Source organism: Hyperolius riggenbachi, chromosome 2 (assembly GCF_040937935.1).
Source record: "Hyperolius riggenbachi isolate aHypRig1 chromosome 2, aHypRig1.pri, whole genome shotgun sequence".
Taxonomy (NCBI): domain Eukaryota; kingdom Metazoa; phylum Chordata; class Amphibia; order Anura; family Hyperoliidae; genus Hyperolius; species Hyperolius riggenbachi.
This window is the reverse complement of record NC_090647.1, coordinates 437,883,450-437,904,117: the sequence shown is the minus strand read 5'-3', so window position 1 is coordinate 437,904,117 and position 20,668 is coordinate 437,883,450. Positions and strand designations below refer to the sequence as shown.

Genomic DNA, 20,668 nt, shown 5'->3' with positions numbered 1-20,668 from the left:
CTGACAGATATTAAGCAGATAAGTGAAAACATGAAGGAAATTTGCCACTGCACTAAGTGAAAAATTGTTTAAAGCTCAAGTTCAGCACAGTTGTTTTTCTGCATAGAACATACTTTTATATAAATTGTGCACGGAAAAAGTTTGGTAACATGGAAAAGGGGCTTTTGCAAAGTAAAATATGACAAAACCTGCTGCAGTGCTGGGTCTGTTACGCCCGGTTTGAATGATAAATATAACTGTGTGTCAACAGCTTAGCAGTGGTATATCAGACCATGTTTTTGGACAAATGCTGGCATGTATATTGTGAACAGCAAAAGGGATAGTATTGAGCCCTGGGGCACACACATTGGAACTCTTTGCCATAACAAATCAGGACATCTCCATCCCTGAAAGCATTTAAAGAGAAAACAAAACCAAGAATTGGGAAGAACGGAGCGAGCGGACTTCCGGTGACCTAGGTGGAAGTGACGTAGGCTGTCCAATAACGTCTATCTGGTAAGCGGCGGGCAGAAGGGGATAACCCTGGACGATCGGAGCGGCATAGAAGCTGACTGCACACGGGGGAGATAACAGACGGGACTCCCTAAAGAAGTGATACACTTGCCAAAAAGGAAACTGTGAGTTTGTAACTACAACGCCAGCTTTAAAAAGTGACATTGTATTTTTTGCAAACTAAGAGTGAAGCAATGCTTTTTGCCCCCTTCCATTTTTTGCTCTAAAGAAATGATGAACTTGCCAATAAGGAAATTGTGAGTTTTAACCATATCGCCAGCTTTTAAAAAGTGACATTTACTATTTTCTACAAAATTAAGAGTGGAGTAACGCTTTTTTCTTTCCCTCCATTTTTGCAAATAAGTGGCGACACAATTTTAAAGGGATTAAAACGGAAGATCCATTACGCAATCAATTACTTTTTTAGGAAATATATATCCAATTAATTTTATAAAGGAGGATAGATTAGGAGGTTGTAGTAAGTGGAGAGGCCTCTCGAGAGTGTGGATGTGGAATACAAGTGTGTGTGGGTAATGATTGAGGATATAACATTTTAATTTTAAATAAAGTGTTGAAATTTGACTAAGCGCGTGTTAGTGATTTATATAATAACCAAGAATTGAACTTTATCCCAATCAGTGGCTGATACCCCCTTTCCCAGGAGAAATCTATTCCTTTTCAAAAACGGATCATCGGGGGCTCTGTATGGCTGATATTGTGGTGAAACCCCTCCCACAGTGTGATGTCAGAACCATGGTTCGGACATCACACTGTAGGAGCCTTGTTGCATTGTGGGAAATAACAGCTGTTTCCAACTGCCAAACAGGCAAGCAGCATCGCCTTCCACTGACATCACCTGCCAGCAGTAAAAATGTCACCATGTGATAAATGTCATAATGTAAATCAGGGACAACGGGCGAACACTGACTAAATCATTTATACATAATAATTGGAATAATGAAGCACTTTTTGATGACATTATTTTCACTGGAGTTCCTATTTAAGTCCAAACTGAAAAGCCACTTGTTTAGCCTGGCATTTATAAACACCTGAATATTTCCTCTGTAATACAGTCCACCCTGCAGCTATGTATTGATGTGAGACAATTGTATGCGCTTTGTGCCCTATCAGAGAAAAGTGCTTTACAAATATTATTGTATTGTATGAATTCATCACAGAACTTTACATTTTCTCCGTGGCGATCTCCTGCTTCCTGCTCACTCTCAGGTCCCCCTCTTAGTTAGCCTGATTGCATGATAGGCTATGAATAAGCAGGAGGGCATGGATTCAAATATCGTCAGAGTGTTTCAGTCTGGCTAGTTATAGGCAGGCAGCTTTCAGTCACTAAGGATTTACAAACTGGTGGAGACAATCATTTTCTTTCCTTTTTTTTTTTCAAAAGACAACTTGTTTTTTCTTTACAAATGTTTTATGTGTATAGCTTATTCAAAATATTTCCCTAATAAACAGTTATAAAAATACACAAGTAAAATACAGTATATAGTAAATATTGTGTATCTTCAAAGTGTACCTCACATTAAAAGCAATGGATAAGTCCCCTATGACTTAGGGCTCATTTCCACTGCAGCCTCCATGTGTCTCCGAGACGCGACGCCAGCACATTGTCTGACAGGGAACACATCCAAATCCCTCTAGGCATATCATGCATGAGCAGATGCGTTTCCACCATAGGCTATAGGGATTTGCATGTGTGCCATGATATTTTGCTGCATGCCACCCTGTTTTCCTCAAAGTTGGAGGCAGCCTATTGATTTCATTAGCCTGCCATTTTTTTATTTATTGTATTTATAAAGCGCCAACATATTACGCAGCGCTGAACATTAATTTAGGTTACAGACAATATTTAGGGGTGACATACAGCAATATGACAATACAGGAATACAAGAAAACCAGATCACACAGCACAGTATGAGCATAAGGTAATGCTTAGTCAGTCACTGGATGGAGCATGGAGATTAGGCAAGTTAGGTTCACTCAGATGCATAGCATGGGTTCACAGTAATGGAGGTGCAAGATCAGGTAGGACACAAAAGGAGGAGGACCCTGCCCAAAGGCTTACTGCCATTCCCATCTGTGTTTCCGTGCAGGGAGGTGTTGCAAATCACCCCTAGTAGAAACGAGCCCTAATTCCACACAAACCTTTACTTTGCAACGTATTCAGTTATTTGCAGCAAATAAAGTGATTTTCAGAATCTGCAGTACGCAAGCTGACATAAAACAAAGACTGCATCTTTGTATTACAAGCTATGACAGCAATGTGTTTTAGTAAAAGTAAAACAATCAAAAGATAAAAAGTTCTGTTGAGGTTTGTTTTATCCGAAATATTTTACATCAAAATATAGTTCTAAATAGGAACCCTATATCCATCTCGTTTTGTGAAGGACATGGGGAACATGAGTACACACTCTAGGTTTCCTCCTACATCCCAATAACATACAGATAGGTTAATTGGCTTCCCCCTAAATTGTCCCTAGACTACAATACATACACTACATGATACATACATAGACATATGGCTATGGTAGGGATTAGATTGTGAGCCCCTCTGAGGGACAGTTAAGTGACAAGACAATATAATCTATACAGCACTGTGGAAGATGTCGGTGCTATATAAATACTAAATAATAATAATAACTGCTTTGGACAATAAAACCTAGGTTTGGTAATTTTATCAATATCTTAAGACATGATTTTTAGCTGCAAAAGTTTCATTTAATGCAAAAAGGTAACATTTGATTGCTTCGATTGCAAAATAATTAGGTGGTATTTTGAGATCTGTGTCTTGATATAGGCAGAAGTTATGTTGCGAACACAGCTGCATTGTTGTTAATGGCAATATCACCTTACCGTTATTTCTTAGTAACCGTTGTGTTTTTCTGATTTATTTTTCAGTGCTGGATATTTCTGGCCAGTTGCTGTATGCTATTCTAACATTAATGACACTAGTTTCAGCGCTGGTGTTCGTGGAGGAAGCACATTATATGTACAACAAACTTCCTGGAACCAAAAAATTAACTATCATCTGGGTAAATGCTGCAGCTCCAGTAAGTATAAAAATCAAATTAAGTCCTGTACACATAGTACAAATAAACTAAAGATTAGCGGGTACTGTGGTGTAGTGGAGAGCACTCTTGCTTTCAAGTTCTGGGTCCCTAGTTTTCATCTGGGCTAGGGCACTGTCTGCCTGGTCTTTGTATGTTCTCCCTGTGTTTGTGTGGGTTTCCTCCAAAATTAAAAACATACAGATAAGTTAATTGGCTTCCCCCTAAAATTTGCCATAGATAATGATGAACATATGACTATGGTAAGGATTACAATGTCAGTCCCACTGAGGGTAAGTTAGTGACAAGACTACAGGTAGTCCCCGACTTACAAACGACCCACCGATACGAACGGTATGGATTCTGTGTTTCCATGGGAACAAGTAAAAAAAAATTCAAATTGGACTTGTAGTTTTTGAGAAAATTGATTTTAAGAAATTAAAAGAAAAAATGGCTTTTAAACTTGTATAAGCAGGCCAGAGGTGACACGGGGACACTGGAGGCACAGGGGGGCTCAGAGGAGGTACAGGAGACAGAGATGGCACAGTGTTCCGACTTAAGAACAGATTCAGGTTAAGAACAAACCTACAGTCCCTATCTCGTTTGTTAAACCCGGGGACTACCTGTATATAATTGTACTAGAGAGTATATAAAGCGCTGAAGAAGATGTCACCGGCCGCTATTGAAATACAATAAATAAATGCTGTTGGGATGTCTGCAGAAAGGTTCACTTTTATGGACGTCATACTGACATGTTCTGCCGTCCATCACCGCCGCTCAATCCATTCCGAAGATCCCGGAGGCCAACAGAAAAATGGTGATTCTCCTTTGGCCGGCAATAGACCAGTGTGGGAATCCTCAGCAACAGAGAGAATTCTCATTGATTCATGTTGAACCCATGCAAATTCTCCCTGTTGCTAGGCAGAATTGGCCTGTGGAAAGTACCAAGCAGCAGGACAAGCGGCGGGACGAGCGGTGGCAGCGAGACAGGTGTGCGGCCGACGCGTATGCACCGACACGCGGACGCGGAATGGGCATCTAGGTCAGTTCTGTGTCAAACTGATCAGTTTTTCAGAAAAACAGATCCGTTTGACACGGATCCGATCTGGAACTGGACAAGTGTGGACCAACTCTTATTTGACATTTTAAAGTGAAAACAAAGTTGAAATTTCTTTTCTTGTCACTTATACAGCTTTCTTTTGGTGCTATTTGATTGCTGCTGTGATTTTTAGTTTTTATTATATTCATCAAAAAAGACATGCATTTTGTCAAAAAAATAATTTTTTTAGCTTTCTGTGCTGACATTTTTCAAATAAGTAAAATTTCTATATACATTTTTGTCCAAATTTATTGTGCTACATGACTTTGATAGAAAAAAAAATCCAATAAGTGTATATTTATTGCTTTGGGTAAAAGTTATTGCGCTTACAAACTAAGGTGCAAAAAGTGAATTTCCCATTTTGAAGCATCTCTGACTTTTCTGACCCCCTGTCATGTTTCATGAGGTGCTAGAATTCCAGGATAGTATAAATACCCCCAAATTACCCCATTTTGGAAAGAAGACATCCCAAAGTATTCACTAAGGGGCATGATGAGTTCATAGAAGATTTTATTTTTTGTCACAAGTTAGCGGAAAGTGACACTTTGTGACAAAATAAATAAATAAAAAAGTTTCCATTTCTGCTAACTTGTGACAAACAAAAAAGAAGTCTGCCACAGACTCACCATGCTCCTCTCTGAATACTTTGGAATGTCTACTTTCAAAAATGGGGTCATTTGTGGGGTGTGTTTATTGTCCTGGCATTTTAGGGGGTGCTAAATTGTAAGCACCCCTGTAAAGCCTAAAGGTATTCATAGGACTTGGGCCCCTAGGCTGCAAAAAAGTGTCACACATGTGGTATCGCCGTACTCAGGAGGAATAGTATAATGTGTTTTGGGGTGTATTTTTACACATACCCATGCTGGGTGGGAGAAATATCTCTGTAAATTAAATTTTTTAGATTTTTTTACATACAGTTGTCCATTTATAGAGATATTTTTCCCACCCAGCATGGGTATGTGTAAAAATACACCCCAAAACACATTATACTATTTCTCCTGAGTATGGCGATACCACATGTGTGACACTTTTTTGCAGCCTAGGTGCGCTAAAGGGCCCAACATCCTATGAGTACCTTTAGGATTTTACAGGTCATTTTGAGGCATTTGGTTTCTAGACTACTCCTCACGGTTTAGGGCCCCTAAAATGCCAGGGCAGTATAGGAACCCACAAGTGACCCCATTTTAGAAGGAAGACACCCCAAGGTATTCGGTTAGGAGTATGGTGAGTTCATAGAAGATTTTATTTTTTGTCACAAGTTAGTGGAGAATGACACTTTGTGAAAAAACAATAAAAAATCAATTTCCGCTAACTTTTGACAAAAAATAAAATCTTCTATGAACTCATCATACACCTAACCGATTACCTTGGGGTGTCTTCTTTCTAAAACGGGGTTACTTGTGGGGTTCCTATACTGCCCTGGCATTTTAGGGGCCCAAAACTGTGAGGAGTAGTCTGGAAACCAAATGCCTCAAAATGACTATTCAGGGGTATAAGCATCTGCAAATTTTGGTGATAGGTGGTCTATGAGGGGCTGAATTTTGTGGAACCGGTCATAAGCAGGCTGGCCTCTTAGATGACAGGTTGTTTTGGCACTGAAGTGCAGGAAGCGCAGGATGTTCTCAAATCGTGACCTGGACATGGCAGCAGAGAACATAGGCATGTGATGTATTGGGTGCATAGACCAATAAGACCGCAATACAATATTTTTGACTAGGCCCATGTTAAGGAGAAGGCCCCAAAAAATGTTACATTCGGAAACTTGGAGTGGCTTCCACTGAAAAGGCTAGGCATAGTAGCTTCTTGGATTGGCGGTTGCGTATTGTGTGGCATAGCGGTTGGTCTCAGCCACAATCAAGTTGTACCAGCAGTGATCAGAAAAAAAAAATTCTGTCACTTCAGTGGGGCGGGTGAGGGTTTAGCCGGGTGATCAGAAGCCCGCAGGGGGCAGATTAGGGCCTGATCTGATGGATAGGAGTGCTAAGGGGTGACAGGTGGTGAGAGGAGGTGATTGATGGGTGTCTCAGGGGGTGATTAGAGGGGAGAATAGATGCAATCAATGCACTGGGGAGGTGATAGGAAGGGGGTCTGAGGGGGATCTGAGGGTTTGGCCGAATGATCAGGAGCCCACACGGGGCAAATTAGGGCCTGATCTGATGTGTAGGTGTGCTAGGGGGTGACAGGAGGTGATTGATGGGTGTCTCAGGGTGTGAATAGAGAGGGGAATAAATGCAAGCAATGCACTGGGGAGGTGATGGGGGGAGGGGGTCTGAGGGCGATCTGAGGGTGTGGGCGGGTCATTGGGTGCCCGCAAGGGGCAGATGAGGGTCTGGTATGATGGGTAGCAGTGACAGGTGGTGACAGGGGGTGATTGATGGGTGATCAGTGGGTGATTAGAGGGGAGAATATATGCAAGCAATGCATTGGGCGAGGTGATCAGAGGGTGTCTGGGGGGCTATCTGAGGGTGTGGGTGGGTGATTGGGTGCCCGCAAGGGGCAGATTAGGGTCTGATCTGATGGGTAGCAGTGACAGGTGGTGACAGGGGGTGACGGGGTGATTGATAGGTGATCAGTAGGTGATTACAGGGGAGAATATATGCAAGCAATGCACTGGCGAATTGATCAGAGGGGTTCTGGGGGGCTATCTGAGGGTGTGGGAGGGTGATTGGGTGCCCACAAGGGGCAGATTAGGGTCTGATCTGATGGGTAGCAGTGACAGATGGTGACAGGGGGTGATGGGGTGATTGATAGGTAATTAGTAGGTGATTACAGGGGAGAATATATGCAAGCAATGCACTGGCGAGTTGATCAGAGGAGGTCTGGGGGGCTATATGAGGGTGTGGGCGGGTGATTGGGTGCCCGCAAGGGGCAGATTAGGGTCTGCTGTGATGCGTAGCAGTGACAGGTGGTGACGGGGTGATTGATAGGTGATCAGTAGGTGATTACAGGGGAGAATATATGCAAGCAATGCACTGGCGAGCTGATCAGAGGGGGTCTGGGGGGCTATCTGAGGGTGTGGGCGGGTGATTGGGTGCCCGCAAGGGGCATATTAGGGTCTGATCTGATGGATAGCAGTGACAGGTGGTGACAGGGGGTGACGGGGTGATTGATAGGTGATCAGTAGGTGATTACAGGGGAGAATATATGCAAGCAATGCACTTGCGAGTTGATCAGAAGAGGTCTGGGGGGCTATTTGAGGGTGTGGGTGGGTGATTGGGTGCCCGCAAGGGGCAGATTAGGGTCTCATCTGATGCGTAGCAGTGACAGGTGGTGACGGGGTGATTGATGGGTGATCAGTGGGTGATTAGAGGGGAGAGCAGATGTAAACAATGCACTTTTGGAGGTGATCTGAGGGTGGGTTTGCGGGCAATCTGAGGGTGTGGGCGGGTGATCAGGTGCCCACAAGGGGCAGGTTAGGGTCTGATCTGATGGGTGGCAGTGACAGGTCGTGACAGGGGGTGATTGATGGGTGATTGACAGGTGATCAGTGGGTGATTACAGGGGAGAATAGATATATACAGTAAACAGGGGGGGGGGGGGTGTCTGGGAAGGATCTGAGGGTGTGGGGGGGTGATCAGAAGCCCCCAGGGGGCAGTTTAGGGCCTAATCTAAAAAATAGCATTGACAGATAGTGATTGATGGGTGATTTGGTGCAAACAGGAGTCTGGGGGGTGATCAGGGGGGGGGGGGGGGTCTGATGGGTGCTGTGGGCGATCAGAGGGCAGCGGGGGGCAGATCAGTGTGTGTGTGTGTGCTCACTAGGGTGGCTGCAACCTGCCCTGGTGGTCCCTCGATCACTGAGACCACCAGGGCAGGAGGCAGCCTGTATAATACGCTTTGTATACGTTACAAAGCGTATTATATGCTTAGATCGCGGCAGATCGGGGGTTAACAACCCGCCGTCGCTGCTAATTGGCCGGCGGGTTGATGTTGGAGCCTATTGCCAGCGGATGCGCACGCATCTAGCACGCGATGCCCGGCCAGCTACTCAGAAACGAGCCGCGGCCGATTGGCGTATTGCGGTCGTTGCGGCGTCCACTTTGCCGCTGCCCATGGGCTGTGGGCGGTCGGCAAGTGGTTTAAGTGTTTTGTTGATTGTGTATAGCTATGAACAAATTTTCTAAATGCAATTCGGAATTACATTTAAACAAAAATGTCATCTGATTTAATAAAATTATACATGTGCATCAGGCCTTACATTTAAATATCAGGCCAGTAATACAACATCTGGACCACAACCAGTGGTGTCCTCATCACCAGGTGGCACTCCATTGTGCTGCTTATGTGGCTTATGCCCAGAAATTAAACTGTTTTCACACTGGCAGCTGTGTTTTTCTTCAAGACCACTCTAATTTCACACTTTTAATCTCCCCTACTGAAACCAATGGCTTAAAGTGGACCTGAGCTCCGAACTTTTCTTTGTGCTAAAACAGGGGTGTTAAACTCAAATACAAAGCTGGCCGAAATTGAGCTCTGGGACCAAGTTGCGGGCCGACCTCAATGTCTAGTGGCCACCTCTCTCTCTTATAAAGTTCCCTGGTGTCTAATAACCCCTTTCATCCCATATACAGTTCTCTGATGTTTAGTGGTCCTCCCTCCCTCATCTATAAAATTCCCTGATGTTTAGTGCTCCTTCCTCCCCTATACATTTTCCTCGTGTTTAGTGACCCCCTCCTTCCCCTGTACAGTTCCATGTTGTCTAGTGGTCCCCTTCCCTCTCCTATACAGTTTTCTAGTATTTTGTGCTGTTCCCCTACCCATATGGCTTCCCTGGTGATCTAGTGCGTATCTGGTGGTCTAGAGTGGGCCAAACATAATGCAAAGTAGGGAAACCACCTACGGTCCAAATCTGATGGCTCCGAGGGCTAGTTTGACATGTATGCTCTAAAAGACACACAACAGCATAATAACCTTTAAGCAAAAAACATGTATTTGTTACAGCTGATACAAATCCTAAAATAAATTTGCACAGTTTCTACTTCCCGATTCATGGCAGCAGACATATTGTTTACAGCCTGTGCTTTCAAATGGGCTTATCTGCCTATCTGCCATAGGCAGTCATGTGACACAGGGGAGGATCAAATTACAACTTGTGATTGATTAGACACAAATGAGGGGGAATTAAACTGACTAAACTCTCTAAATACATTCAGGGTGCATTTGTCTGTTTTCCTTCAGTCCTGAGCAAGAGTTCAAGTCCACTTGAATTACAATTTTTTAGTCTAGCATGTAGCTTTTAGTTTGTTTGACCCATACCTGCTGCCCCACAGGTGCATTACAAAAGAAAACAAGCATCACATACATACATACTGTATGTAATGTATAAAGCACTTTTCTATCTTGAGCTAAATACAGACATTGGACTGTCATACAAAATGATTGTCTTGGTTGATAGTTCCATGTCTGTACGGGCATCACTCATTTTCTCTGGCTGTGTCTTTTCTAGTTGGCCATGTTGTATTTATTTTAGTGATTGCTATTTTATTTCCCAGCAGTGGAAGACCTCCTGCTTCCTCTCTTGTCTCCTGCATGCCACTTGTCAGTGTCTCAAACAATTACTGGCACTGTGTTATACCAAGCAATCACAAAAATTAGCTTTGTTTGACACAAATCTGAAATATTTTTAATCAATATCTATAGGCTCATCAGAAAGCTATAATTTACAAGATAAAGCCAACCAGAAAGATATTCTGTTGTTTACTAAAATGTGAAAAAAGACGGTCATCGGCAAGAAATGTACTTCTATCCAGGAAGGCCCCTTCCCCACATTCGCACTGCGTGAAATGCAAGTGGCGGCACAACGCAATGTGGTTCTTCCAGATGTGGTTGTGATTTCCATTCATTATAATTATTGGAAATCTCAGTGCATTTTGGGGAATTCATCATGTAGCATGTGTTGTGATTTGACTTTGATTGCAACTGATACATGGGGACATAAGACAATGCAGTCTATGCACTTCTGTGTAAAAACACGACTGAATACGCGATTGTGGGAAAGAGGCCTTAGTAAGGAAACTAAGCTATTGTCTGAGCGCTTTCTATGCACAGTGCATATGTGGTTTTGAAATTAGCTTCATATGTCTCTTAATTTCTTTGCAGATCATTTCCATAGCAGCCTGCGTTGGGATGTGGATTCCTAAAAGCACCATGTTTACAGACTTTACTGCCTCAGTGTATGTATGAGAAGCATTGTCATGTTTTTCAGCCACAATAACAAAGTCAAAGTATTTTTTTTTCTCATCATGATGTTTTTCTAAAGGAAAGGTGGGTCCAAAGAAATGCAAGTAGAAAAAAAAGAGAGCACAAACTCAGAGGATATGAAGAGGTTGAAAGACAGATGAAGTGGGGTAGAATGTATGTAAAGTTTAGGAGGCACCCAAAAAAGATAATTAAAATTGAAAAATGGAAGTAGGGTGCTTGCCTCTGAACGCTTAAGTCGGGCATTCACCACATTTGACCTCGTACACATGAACGAGATATTCCTTCTGGAGGGATCAGGGCCCAATCACTCGGGTGATATTGCAGACCTGAGGCTGTACAGATGCGTCTCTTGACTGCAGACTAGAGACATGTTCTGTTGCTGTGTGGGGGGCAGAGGACAGACAGAGTGGCACGGGTATGACACCATGTGGGAGCTGGTTGAGTGGGGAGAACAATGCTCTGGGCCATTGTACTGCCATAGTAAGCTGCCAAGAGGCCAACGGGGGTTAGGGGCTGCTGTACACTAGTGATGGTAGTTACGAGTAGCTATGAGTATGCAGCAACTCATAATCAAAATTTAAATTCGATAGCACTGCCTCCAGCATAGGAAAGTGGGGTTAACCTACCTATGCTGTCACTTATAGCCAATGCGTTCCTCTCACGGTCCACGTATCTCCACTACTTCCTCCTTTAAACCCGGAAGGAGGAAGTATGAGAACTACATGGACCATGGGTGTAACGTATCGGCTATACGTAGTGGCATATTTAAGTGCCCCTCCCCCTGCTAATTTTGATTACGAGTAGCTAGGTACTCGTAGCTACTCATTATAGCTACCATAACTACTGTACACATGCTGGATTCTCAGCAGATGCCGTCGTTATTAGCCGCCTTTCATCTAGAGTTTCATCTAGCGTGCATACAAATCTTTATGATATTCAATAAATTTGCTATTGGAAGTTAATAAATGTGCTATTGGAAGTTAATAAAAAAACACTTTATCAGCAAGGTGTAACGATTGCGGAATTATTTCCGTGGTCAGAGCACAAGACTTGCGCCGACACTACGGAAATCCTCCACAAGCGTGTAATTTATATATAACCCAGCTATGGTGCTATGCACCTGTAGAGGGAGATTCCCACCGGCAGATGGAGCTGTGGAGTACAGACGGACACAGCCTCTGCACTGCCACAGATGCCAGTTGGGAATTGCACGAGTTGAAGCAATGCAGGACAAGATATCCCTTAAAGAGAGAGAGCACAGAGACAGAATGAATGTGTGTCCACCAATGTAGTCGCCACCCAGCAAGGGTGAACACACATCAGCAGAAACAAAGTATGAAGGCAATCGCAAGAGTGGCAATTGCCAAAAGCGACAGAAGACCAAGCAGGACAGAACACGAGAGTAGCAAAAGGCACAGCAAGCAAGAACAATCAGAACATCAAGGAAAATAACAAACGCTAGCTAAACACGAACACTGCACTCATTCGCAACAGCGAACGCGTTTAAAGGAATACTATCGATACCCAAGTGTTCTAAAATGACAGTGTGCAAATAATGTCTAAGTAGCTGTGTAAACATTTTCCTACTTTCATGTTAAATATCAGAGGCAAAAGTTGTAATTTATTGAGGGTAGGATTTAGCTATATTGGGACAAATCAATTGCAGAAGGGGTGTCTGCTTCAATGCACAGCCAGAGTTGCATATCAGACTACAGAAAGCAAATATCAAACATATCAAACTCTGAAAGCAAAAACAGCATGAAAAAGCTGTGACAATTAGTTACATTTCCTCTGCTCTCGTCAGACACTTCAGTCAGAAACACAGGACACAGGAGCTGCAGCTGTTCTCTCTGTCACACACAGAGCTACACATGGAGTTAACTGATCAAGTGTGAGGGGAATTTCCCCTCTCCTCATGGCTCAGTCAGCCGTCAGTTTTGGCGTCAGTAAAGTTTAAATGTATTTTGATAACAGTAAACAAAGAAGTTGCTACTAAAATGTATACACCAGTACTTAGCAGCACTTCCCAAACAATTCCTGTGTCAATTGAAAAAAATATGTGAATCGATAGTATTCCTTTAAGCACGATCACCGCGCGTTAGGCGCCCAGTGATAAGCGTGCCACCCTAACTAACCAATGTAACACAAACACGAAATAGAGAACGCGAACGCTTGCTAAACGGTTACCTCACCGAGCCTACAGCAAGCGTTCGTACAAGACAAGACAGAGAGAAGGAGCAGCCAGCAGCAACCGCAGCTCTGGCCTACACTCCCAGACAGAGTTCAGAAGGAACCACCGCTGCTACCGCTAGAGCGAATGCGATCCAAACAGACAAACAGATGGGGCTACCAGTAGCAACCGCTGCTCTGGTTAGCATCCCCAAGGCGGAATACAGAAGGAAGCACTGCCACTACCACTAGGGCTAATGCAATCCAGACAGATGGAGCAGCCAGTAGCAACCGCAGCTCTGGCCTACACTCCCAGACAGACAGAACGATTCCCTGTCGACCGCCGCTGGTGACAAGGCATTTGAGACAGAGAGGGAGAACAAGGCAATACAAATAATACAACCTGACTGCACTAGAAGGGATGCCTAGTGCAGTCCCCAGGAATTACTCTAAGATAATCTTTAGCAAACAAGTAAGGCTGACACTCTAGGAGAGTTTAGCAGGAACAAACCTTCATGACCAGCCAGGAATTCTGGGAGCACAAGGTATTTATACTGCAAGCCATCAAAGGAGGCAGCTAATCAATTTGCATGACAAGTATATGCAAATTCCTCACCAGCAGAGCAACTCTGAAAGTTGCAAAGCGAAGACAGGTCTCTTTTCCAGAAACCTGCAACACTCAGACCTAAAGAATGGACAAACAGCTGTCTGCCCATGCAGACAGCTGAGCAGATTATTACAGTACCCCCCCCCCCTCCCTCTGGGGACGGATTCCAGACATCTCTCAAAACTGACGTTTCCAAAAAAATCTAACTGAAGACTCATGAAGGTCGGGTCAACCCGACAAGGCCCAATTCCAGAGTCAATCGTCCCGAAACCGACCTCGTCGGAAGCAGAAGCCACCGAAACATGCCCATCAGTACTACAAGTCTCAGCGTAACACCCATCAGAACTGTGAATGCCAGAGAAGAAGCCATCGACACCCTCCAGGCAATACCCACCACCTTCCAGGGAGCGTCCAAAAATACCAAACCTGCCACAATACCTATTTGAAGTGTCCCTTTCAACAGAAAAGCCACTGTTGATCCCATCCAGGTCACCAAGAAATTTTTTTCCCAGAATCTCCCAGAACACTTCGAAGCTCCGCAGAGATCCCAAGAGGCCAGAACGCTCACCAGGCTCACATGGAGAACTACCAAGAACCCCTATGGAACCTATAATCATTCCGGATTCAGGATTACCAGGACAACCATCAAGATAAGGGCTGTCAGAGACCATTTCTGGGCATGCAGGCAGGCAGGCAATATCAGAACATGTCTCCACCGAGGAAGCATCTGAGCATGCTGGTAACTGAGGCACATTTGGGCTTTCTGGGTCACAGAGCACATCGGGGTACACTAGCACAGGAGAAACCTCAGGACATGTCGGGGAACTGCCAACCTCAGAGTCCGACACGACAAGACCAAAACCAGGACCGGGCAGAAAATCATCACGAGTAGTGGTCACAGGTACTGGTCTTCCAAAAGAAGACTTGGACTCAGACTTAGAAGTTTCTGTGACTATAATTGTATCTAACCAAAACTCATCATTGACTACGCATGACTGAAGCTCCACAAGAGCTGCAAAGGTAGTCAGCATAATAGCAATGCCTACTGAAGTGGGCAATACCTCAGACAGATCTGGGGGACAGGAAGCATCTCCTAAAAGTTCTGAACCCTTTGGGAGGAACTTGGAAACTTCCAAAACATCAAACAAAACCTCAGAAATATATTTTTTCAAGTTTTCTGACAGGGATTCTGAACTATCCATGTTACAGGGCCGAACAACAAATACCTTCTGCAGACAGGGCAGATGTCCCAGGAATGGTTCTACCATATGCTGAGACTGAATTTCATCATCAAGAACAGGATGCACAGGAATATCTACTGGAACACACACTGACTCCCTAACTCCAATCTCACTGCACGCAGAATTCTGCATAGCAGTCACACTAGACAGCAATTCAAAAATAGCAGAAAAACAGGTGAGAATAGTAGCAATACCTAGACGAGCCTCTAGGGTCACTGCAGGAGATTTTATGCAAGGTAATATTGACTCATCCAGAGTACAGGGTGGAGAGTTAGAACTATCTTCAGAGCAAGAAAGGGACTTACAAATGTCAGTGCGAGTAGACATCATGGTTTCATTCATGGTACAGAGCAGGCTCACAGAAACCTTCTCTGGACAAGGCAAAGATCCCTCAATATCAGATTCGCAAAACCAAAGCGCTGTCTCATCCTTAGACTCGGCTAACAATGTCGAATCTGAGGAGTCAGAACGCAAAATTTGCGAGTCCAAGATCGCTTTAGGTTGCGAAACTGACGCTTCCAGAGCGCAAACCTCTGCAATCTGTGAACCAGACTGCAAAGTGTTTAGGACAGAAACGCTGGAACAACTGTCATCAGGCAACGTGCCTTTACAGGTGTGAACAGAGTGAGACATAGATTTATTTGCGGAAGAAGTTGTGACAACAACAGGAGAAACTTTATTAGTCATTTTAACATTACTCTTGAGGCTGCATAGTTTAGGAATTTTTCCCATAGCAGGATCATCTGAGAAACAGGCCTCAGATCGCACAGACTCAAAGTTCACACAAGCAGACGAGAATCTACCAGAATTCACACAGGTGTCCACAATCGAGGTACACCCATTCATTTCAGGTCGCACAGTGTCTAAACTCACTTGCTTTACCCCAGAAAGGCAGGAACAATCATCTGATAATGGTGTCTCTTTATTAGAATCAATTGGTTGGTGTGTGTGCAATTCATCCAAAATCGTCTGCCACACACAAATCACCGGATCCACAAAACATTCATCACACTCATCAGAGTCAATCAAAGTGTACACCGAATCAACACAAGCATTAAGAATCTCTTTGCTTTTTGCGATGTAAAAATCGCAAAACGCCTTCCAATCAAATTCAAACTCCCCAATCAAAGCCCCAATCTCCCACGGAGCAAATGGAGGCTCAAACAACCCTGTATCAAGGTAACATTTATATGGGTTGGGTTCAGGAACATGTATAGATTTTTTTACTGCTTTAATATAATGTATAATCCTACATATAATAGGATCCACATATGCTTTTGCCTTGGGCAATGAAATCTGAAACAAATCGAACATTCCCTCTACACTGGGAATTTAGGTTTGGCTGGTCATTCTGTAACGATTGCAGAATTATTTCCGTGGTCAGCGCACAAGATGCGCGCTGACACTCCGGAAATCCTCCACAAGTGTGTAATTTATATAGAACCCAGCTATGGTGCTATGCACCTGTAGAGGGAGATTCCCCCCGGCAGATGGAGCTGTGGAGTACAGACGGACGAGTTGAAGCAATGCAGGGCAAGATATCCCTTAAAGAGAGAGAGCACAGAGACAGAATGAATGTGTGTCCACCAATCTAGTCGCCACCAAGCGACGGTGAACACACATCAGCAGAAACAAAGTATGTACGCAATCGCAAGAGTGGCGATTGACAAAAGCGACAGAAGACCGAGCAGGACAGAACACGAGAGTTGCAAAAGGCACAGCAAGCAAGAACAATCAGAACATCAAGGAAAATAACAAACGCTAGGTAAACGCGAACACCGCACTCATTCGCAACAACGAACGCGTTTAAGAACGATCACCGCGCGTTACGCGCCCAGTGATAAGCGTGCCACCCTAACTAACCAATGTAACACAAACACGAAATAGAGAACGCGAACGCTTGCTAAACGGTTACCTCACCGAGCCTACAGCAAGCGTTCGTACAAGACAAGACAGAGAGAAGGAGCAGCCAGCAGCAACCGCAGCTCTGGCCTACACTCCCAGACAGAGTTCAGAAGGAACCACCGCTGCTACCGCTAGAGTGAATGCGATCCAAAGAGACAAACAGATGGGGCTACCAGTAGCAACCGCTGCTCTGGTTAGCACCCCCAAGGCAGAATACAGAAGGAAGCACTGCCACTACCACTAGGGCTAATGCAGTCCAGACAGATGGAGCAGCCAGTAGCAACCGCAGCTCTGGCCTACACTCCCAGACAGACAGAACGATTCCCTGTCGACCCCCGCTGGCGACAAGGCAATCGAGACAGAGAGGGAGAACAAGGCAATACAAATAATACAACCTGACTGCACTAGAAGGGATGCCTAGTGCAGTCCCCAGGAATTACTCTAAGATAATCTTTAGCAAACAAGCAAGGCTGACACTCTAGGAGAGTTTAGCAGGAACAAACCTTCATGACCAGCCAGGAATTCTGGGAGCACAAGGTATTTATACTGCAAGCCATCAAAGGAGGCAGCTAACCAATTTGCATGACAAGTATATGCAAATTCCTCACCAGCAGAGCAACTCTGAAAGTTGCAAAGCAAAGACAGGTCTCTTTTCCAGAGACCTGCAACACTCAGACCTAAAGAATGGACAAACAGCTGTCTGCCCATGCAGACAGCTGAGAAGATCATTACACAAGGTAATTTAAGGCCATTTCCATAGCTATCTGAAGTTATTTCAGTAATGAAAGAGCACAAAATGCAAAACTATTTGACTGTTAAGTAAGGTATGGGAAGAATGTTCAACCTATATATGGACACAGCATAACAAGAGAATCAAGTTTGATAAATAATGATAGATAACTGAAACCAGGGAATCACTTATGTATCTAGATATCAGAATATAGCAGCTTTTAATGGCAAGCTATGGATCCAAAATGGGGTTTTCATTATTATATAAAAACAATAAACATTTATATTGAGCTTTTCCCTGGCAGACTCAAAGCACCAGCCACTAGGATGCGCTCTATAGGCAGTAGCGGCATTCGGGAGTCTTGCCCAAGGTCTCCTACTGAATAAGCACTGGTTTACTGAACAGGGAGAGCCACGATTTGAACCCTGGTCTCCTGTGTCAAAGGCAGAGCCCTTAACCAGTACATTATCCATATATAAGGTGCTTAACAGTCAAACCTTGAGAGAACTATCCAAAGTGTGTATTAGGGACAAAGACTTTGGTATATGTTAAATCATAATGATAAGGGGTAATTATTTTATAAATGTACCCACTGTGTGAATAATTAGGAAACCTTACATAAACTACTGCTTCAAACTTTTTTGAAAAAACAAAAACAAAACCCTACTGCTTAGGTTGTACTTAGTACAAGTTTAATTTATCAATATCACCTTCATGTTGGAGGGAATGTAGGAAGTTGAACCTTGGCACACTGCCACATGTATTTTGAAAATGCCATAAATTAATATTGGAAGGGATTGTTTGAGCTAATTTCAATTAAACTCCCGTGGAACTAGTTCTGGAAGCAGGATTAGCTCTACTTAAGGAATACTATCGATTCACATATTTTTTTCAATTGACACAGGAATTGTTTGGGAAGTTGTGCTACTGAACAGGCGGCTGATTCCACGTCCAGTGCGGCGGTTTGCACGCGGCGGCGTGTGTCCGGTGTGGCTGAGTCTGTTAGTGCACATAGGCTTAGGAATACACGCGCGCGCGCTGAGAGGCAGAATTCTTATACTAAGCAGGAAGAGTCAGCTGACCACGCCGATCAGCTGACTCCAGAGCAGGATACTATTAGTTGAGCAATTAGGGGTGGTGCTGGATAGCACTACTCCATATATAGTTCCTGCTGGTCACTTGCAAGTTGTCTGCCGTTGCGATCACTACGTGGAAGCACTCAGACCTAGTCAGATCCTTCAGTGTATTTGAACCAGGTGGACCTGGGAATTCACACTTAGCCAGATTATTTAAATTGTATTCTGTTTATGCTTAAGCTAGTTCCAGGGTGTAGAGACCAAGGACCTCACACCCAGCTTAGGGAACTGTGTTATCATCTGTGTTATACCTCAAGCTAGTTCCAGGGTGTAGAGACCAAGGACCTCACACCCAGCTTAGGGAACTGTGTTATCATCTGTGTTATACTTCAAGCTAGTTCCAGGGTGTAGAGACCAAGGACCTCACACCCAGCTTAGGGAACTGTACTACCATCTGTGTTATCTTTCAGACTAGTTCCAGGGTGCTGAGACTACGGACCTCGCACCCAGTCTAGGGAACTGTATTATCATCTGTGTATACTTCAGACTAGTTCCGGGGTGCTGAGACCAAGGACCTCGCACCCAGAATAGGCATTGTTTGATATATGTTATGACTTATTGCTTTCTTGACTACTCCTCTGTCTTTTGATTCAGTACCTCGCATATCTGATATTCCGTTGCCAGACCCTGCTTGACTTGGATACCGAATCAGCCTTCTGTCTTTGTACTTTATCTGTCAGTGTGTTGCCGACTAGGCGTGCCCGACCTCGAGAGCTATCTCTCCCCTTAAGAGATAGTCTCCAGATCAGATAGTGACATCCACCTTTAGGTGTCACTCACTCTCTGGCCCTTCCTGTCTCCAGCCTGACTACTCCCCTTGGAGAGCCTCAGGCTGCTGGAAGGTTCCTGTGCTCCCAGAGCAGTGTCTCTTTACTGTTATATCACCTGCTCAGCAGGTGCATCACTCAAAGTATTACTGTTACACCAAACACTCACATACCTATAGGTGTCCAGAGGTTAGCAATATATCTGTATTATCGGTGATTCTGCAGATCATCAATAATCGGGTATATATCTGCATTCTTGGTGATACTGCAGATCACCAATAATCAGATTCTCTCTGCGTGCTGACACCAATCGTTACAGAAGTGCATATCAATATAATCGGGTATATATCTGCATTCTTGGTGATACTGCAGATCACCAATAATCAGATTCTCTCTGCGTGCTGACACCAATCGTTACAGAAGTGCTGCTAAGTACTGGTGTATACATTTTAGTAGCAACTTCATTGTTTACTGTTATCAAAATACTTTCAAACTTTACTGACGCCAAAACTGACGGCTGACTGAGCCATGAGGAGAGGGGAAATTCCCCTCACACTTGATCAGTTAACTCTGTGTAGCTCTGTGTGTGACAGAGAGAACAGCTGCAGCTCCTGTGTCCTGTGTTTGTGGCTGAAGTGTTTGAAGAGAGCAGAGGAAATTTAACTAATTCTCACAGCTTTTTCATACTGTTTTTGCTTTCAGATTTTGATATGTTTGATATTTGCTTTCTGTAGTCTGATATGCAACTCTGGCTGTGCATTGAAGCAGACACCCCTTCTGCAATTGATTTGTCCCAATATAGCTAAATCCTACCCTCAATAAATTACAGCTTTTGCCTCTGATATTTAACATAAAAAGTAGGAAAATGGGGGCGCATGCGCGACGCGCCGGAAGGAGGAAGCTAAGCGATGTAGCTCCGTTTTTCTCAGCTCGTTCAGCCGCTTTTCGGGGAGTACATACGCAACTAAAGCTTACCGGACACACGTCTCCCTTCACGGAAACATTGGTGCATGTCGCGGAGGAAGAAAACCGATAATCCAAGCTCCCAGAGGTCAGTTACAGACTATTTCCTACGACCGCGCGTGGCAGCCATGTCCATCCAAGATGGCCGCGGTTCGCCGTCTCCCACTAGATCCCTGTACTCACAATCTGAGACGGGCCTGGACTGGACTAATTCACAGCCAAGCCGTGCTAAGGCTCTTACCAAGCAAGACTTAGAAGAGAGCTTGGAGAATATGTACGCCAAGCTGGTAGGTAAA

The 20,668-nt window shown here is 44.2% G+C and overlaps 1 protein-coding gene across 1 annotated transcript in view; it reads left to right on the top strand.

The window, feature by feature from the left end:
• LOC137546924 (organic solute transporter subunit alpha-like) overlaps nucleotides 1–20,668 on the top strand; it is a 61,769-nt gene that overhangs the window by 9,714 nt on the left and 31,387 nt on the right. The window contains exons 2-3 of the mRNA XM_068269968.1: nucleotides 3,406–3,557; nucleotides 10,753–10,826. Of these exons, the coding sequence (XP_068126069.1) occupies nucleotides 3,406–3,557; nucleotides 10,753–10,826 (226 nt within the window). The remainder of the gene's footprint in view (nucleotides 1–3,405; nucleotides 3,558–10,752; nucleotides 10,827–20,668) is intronic.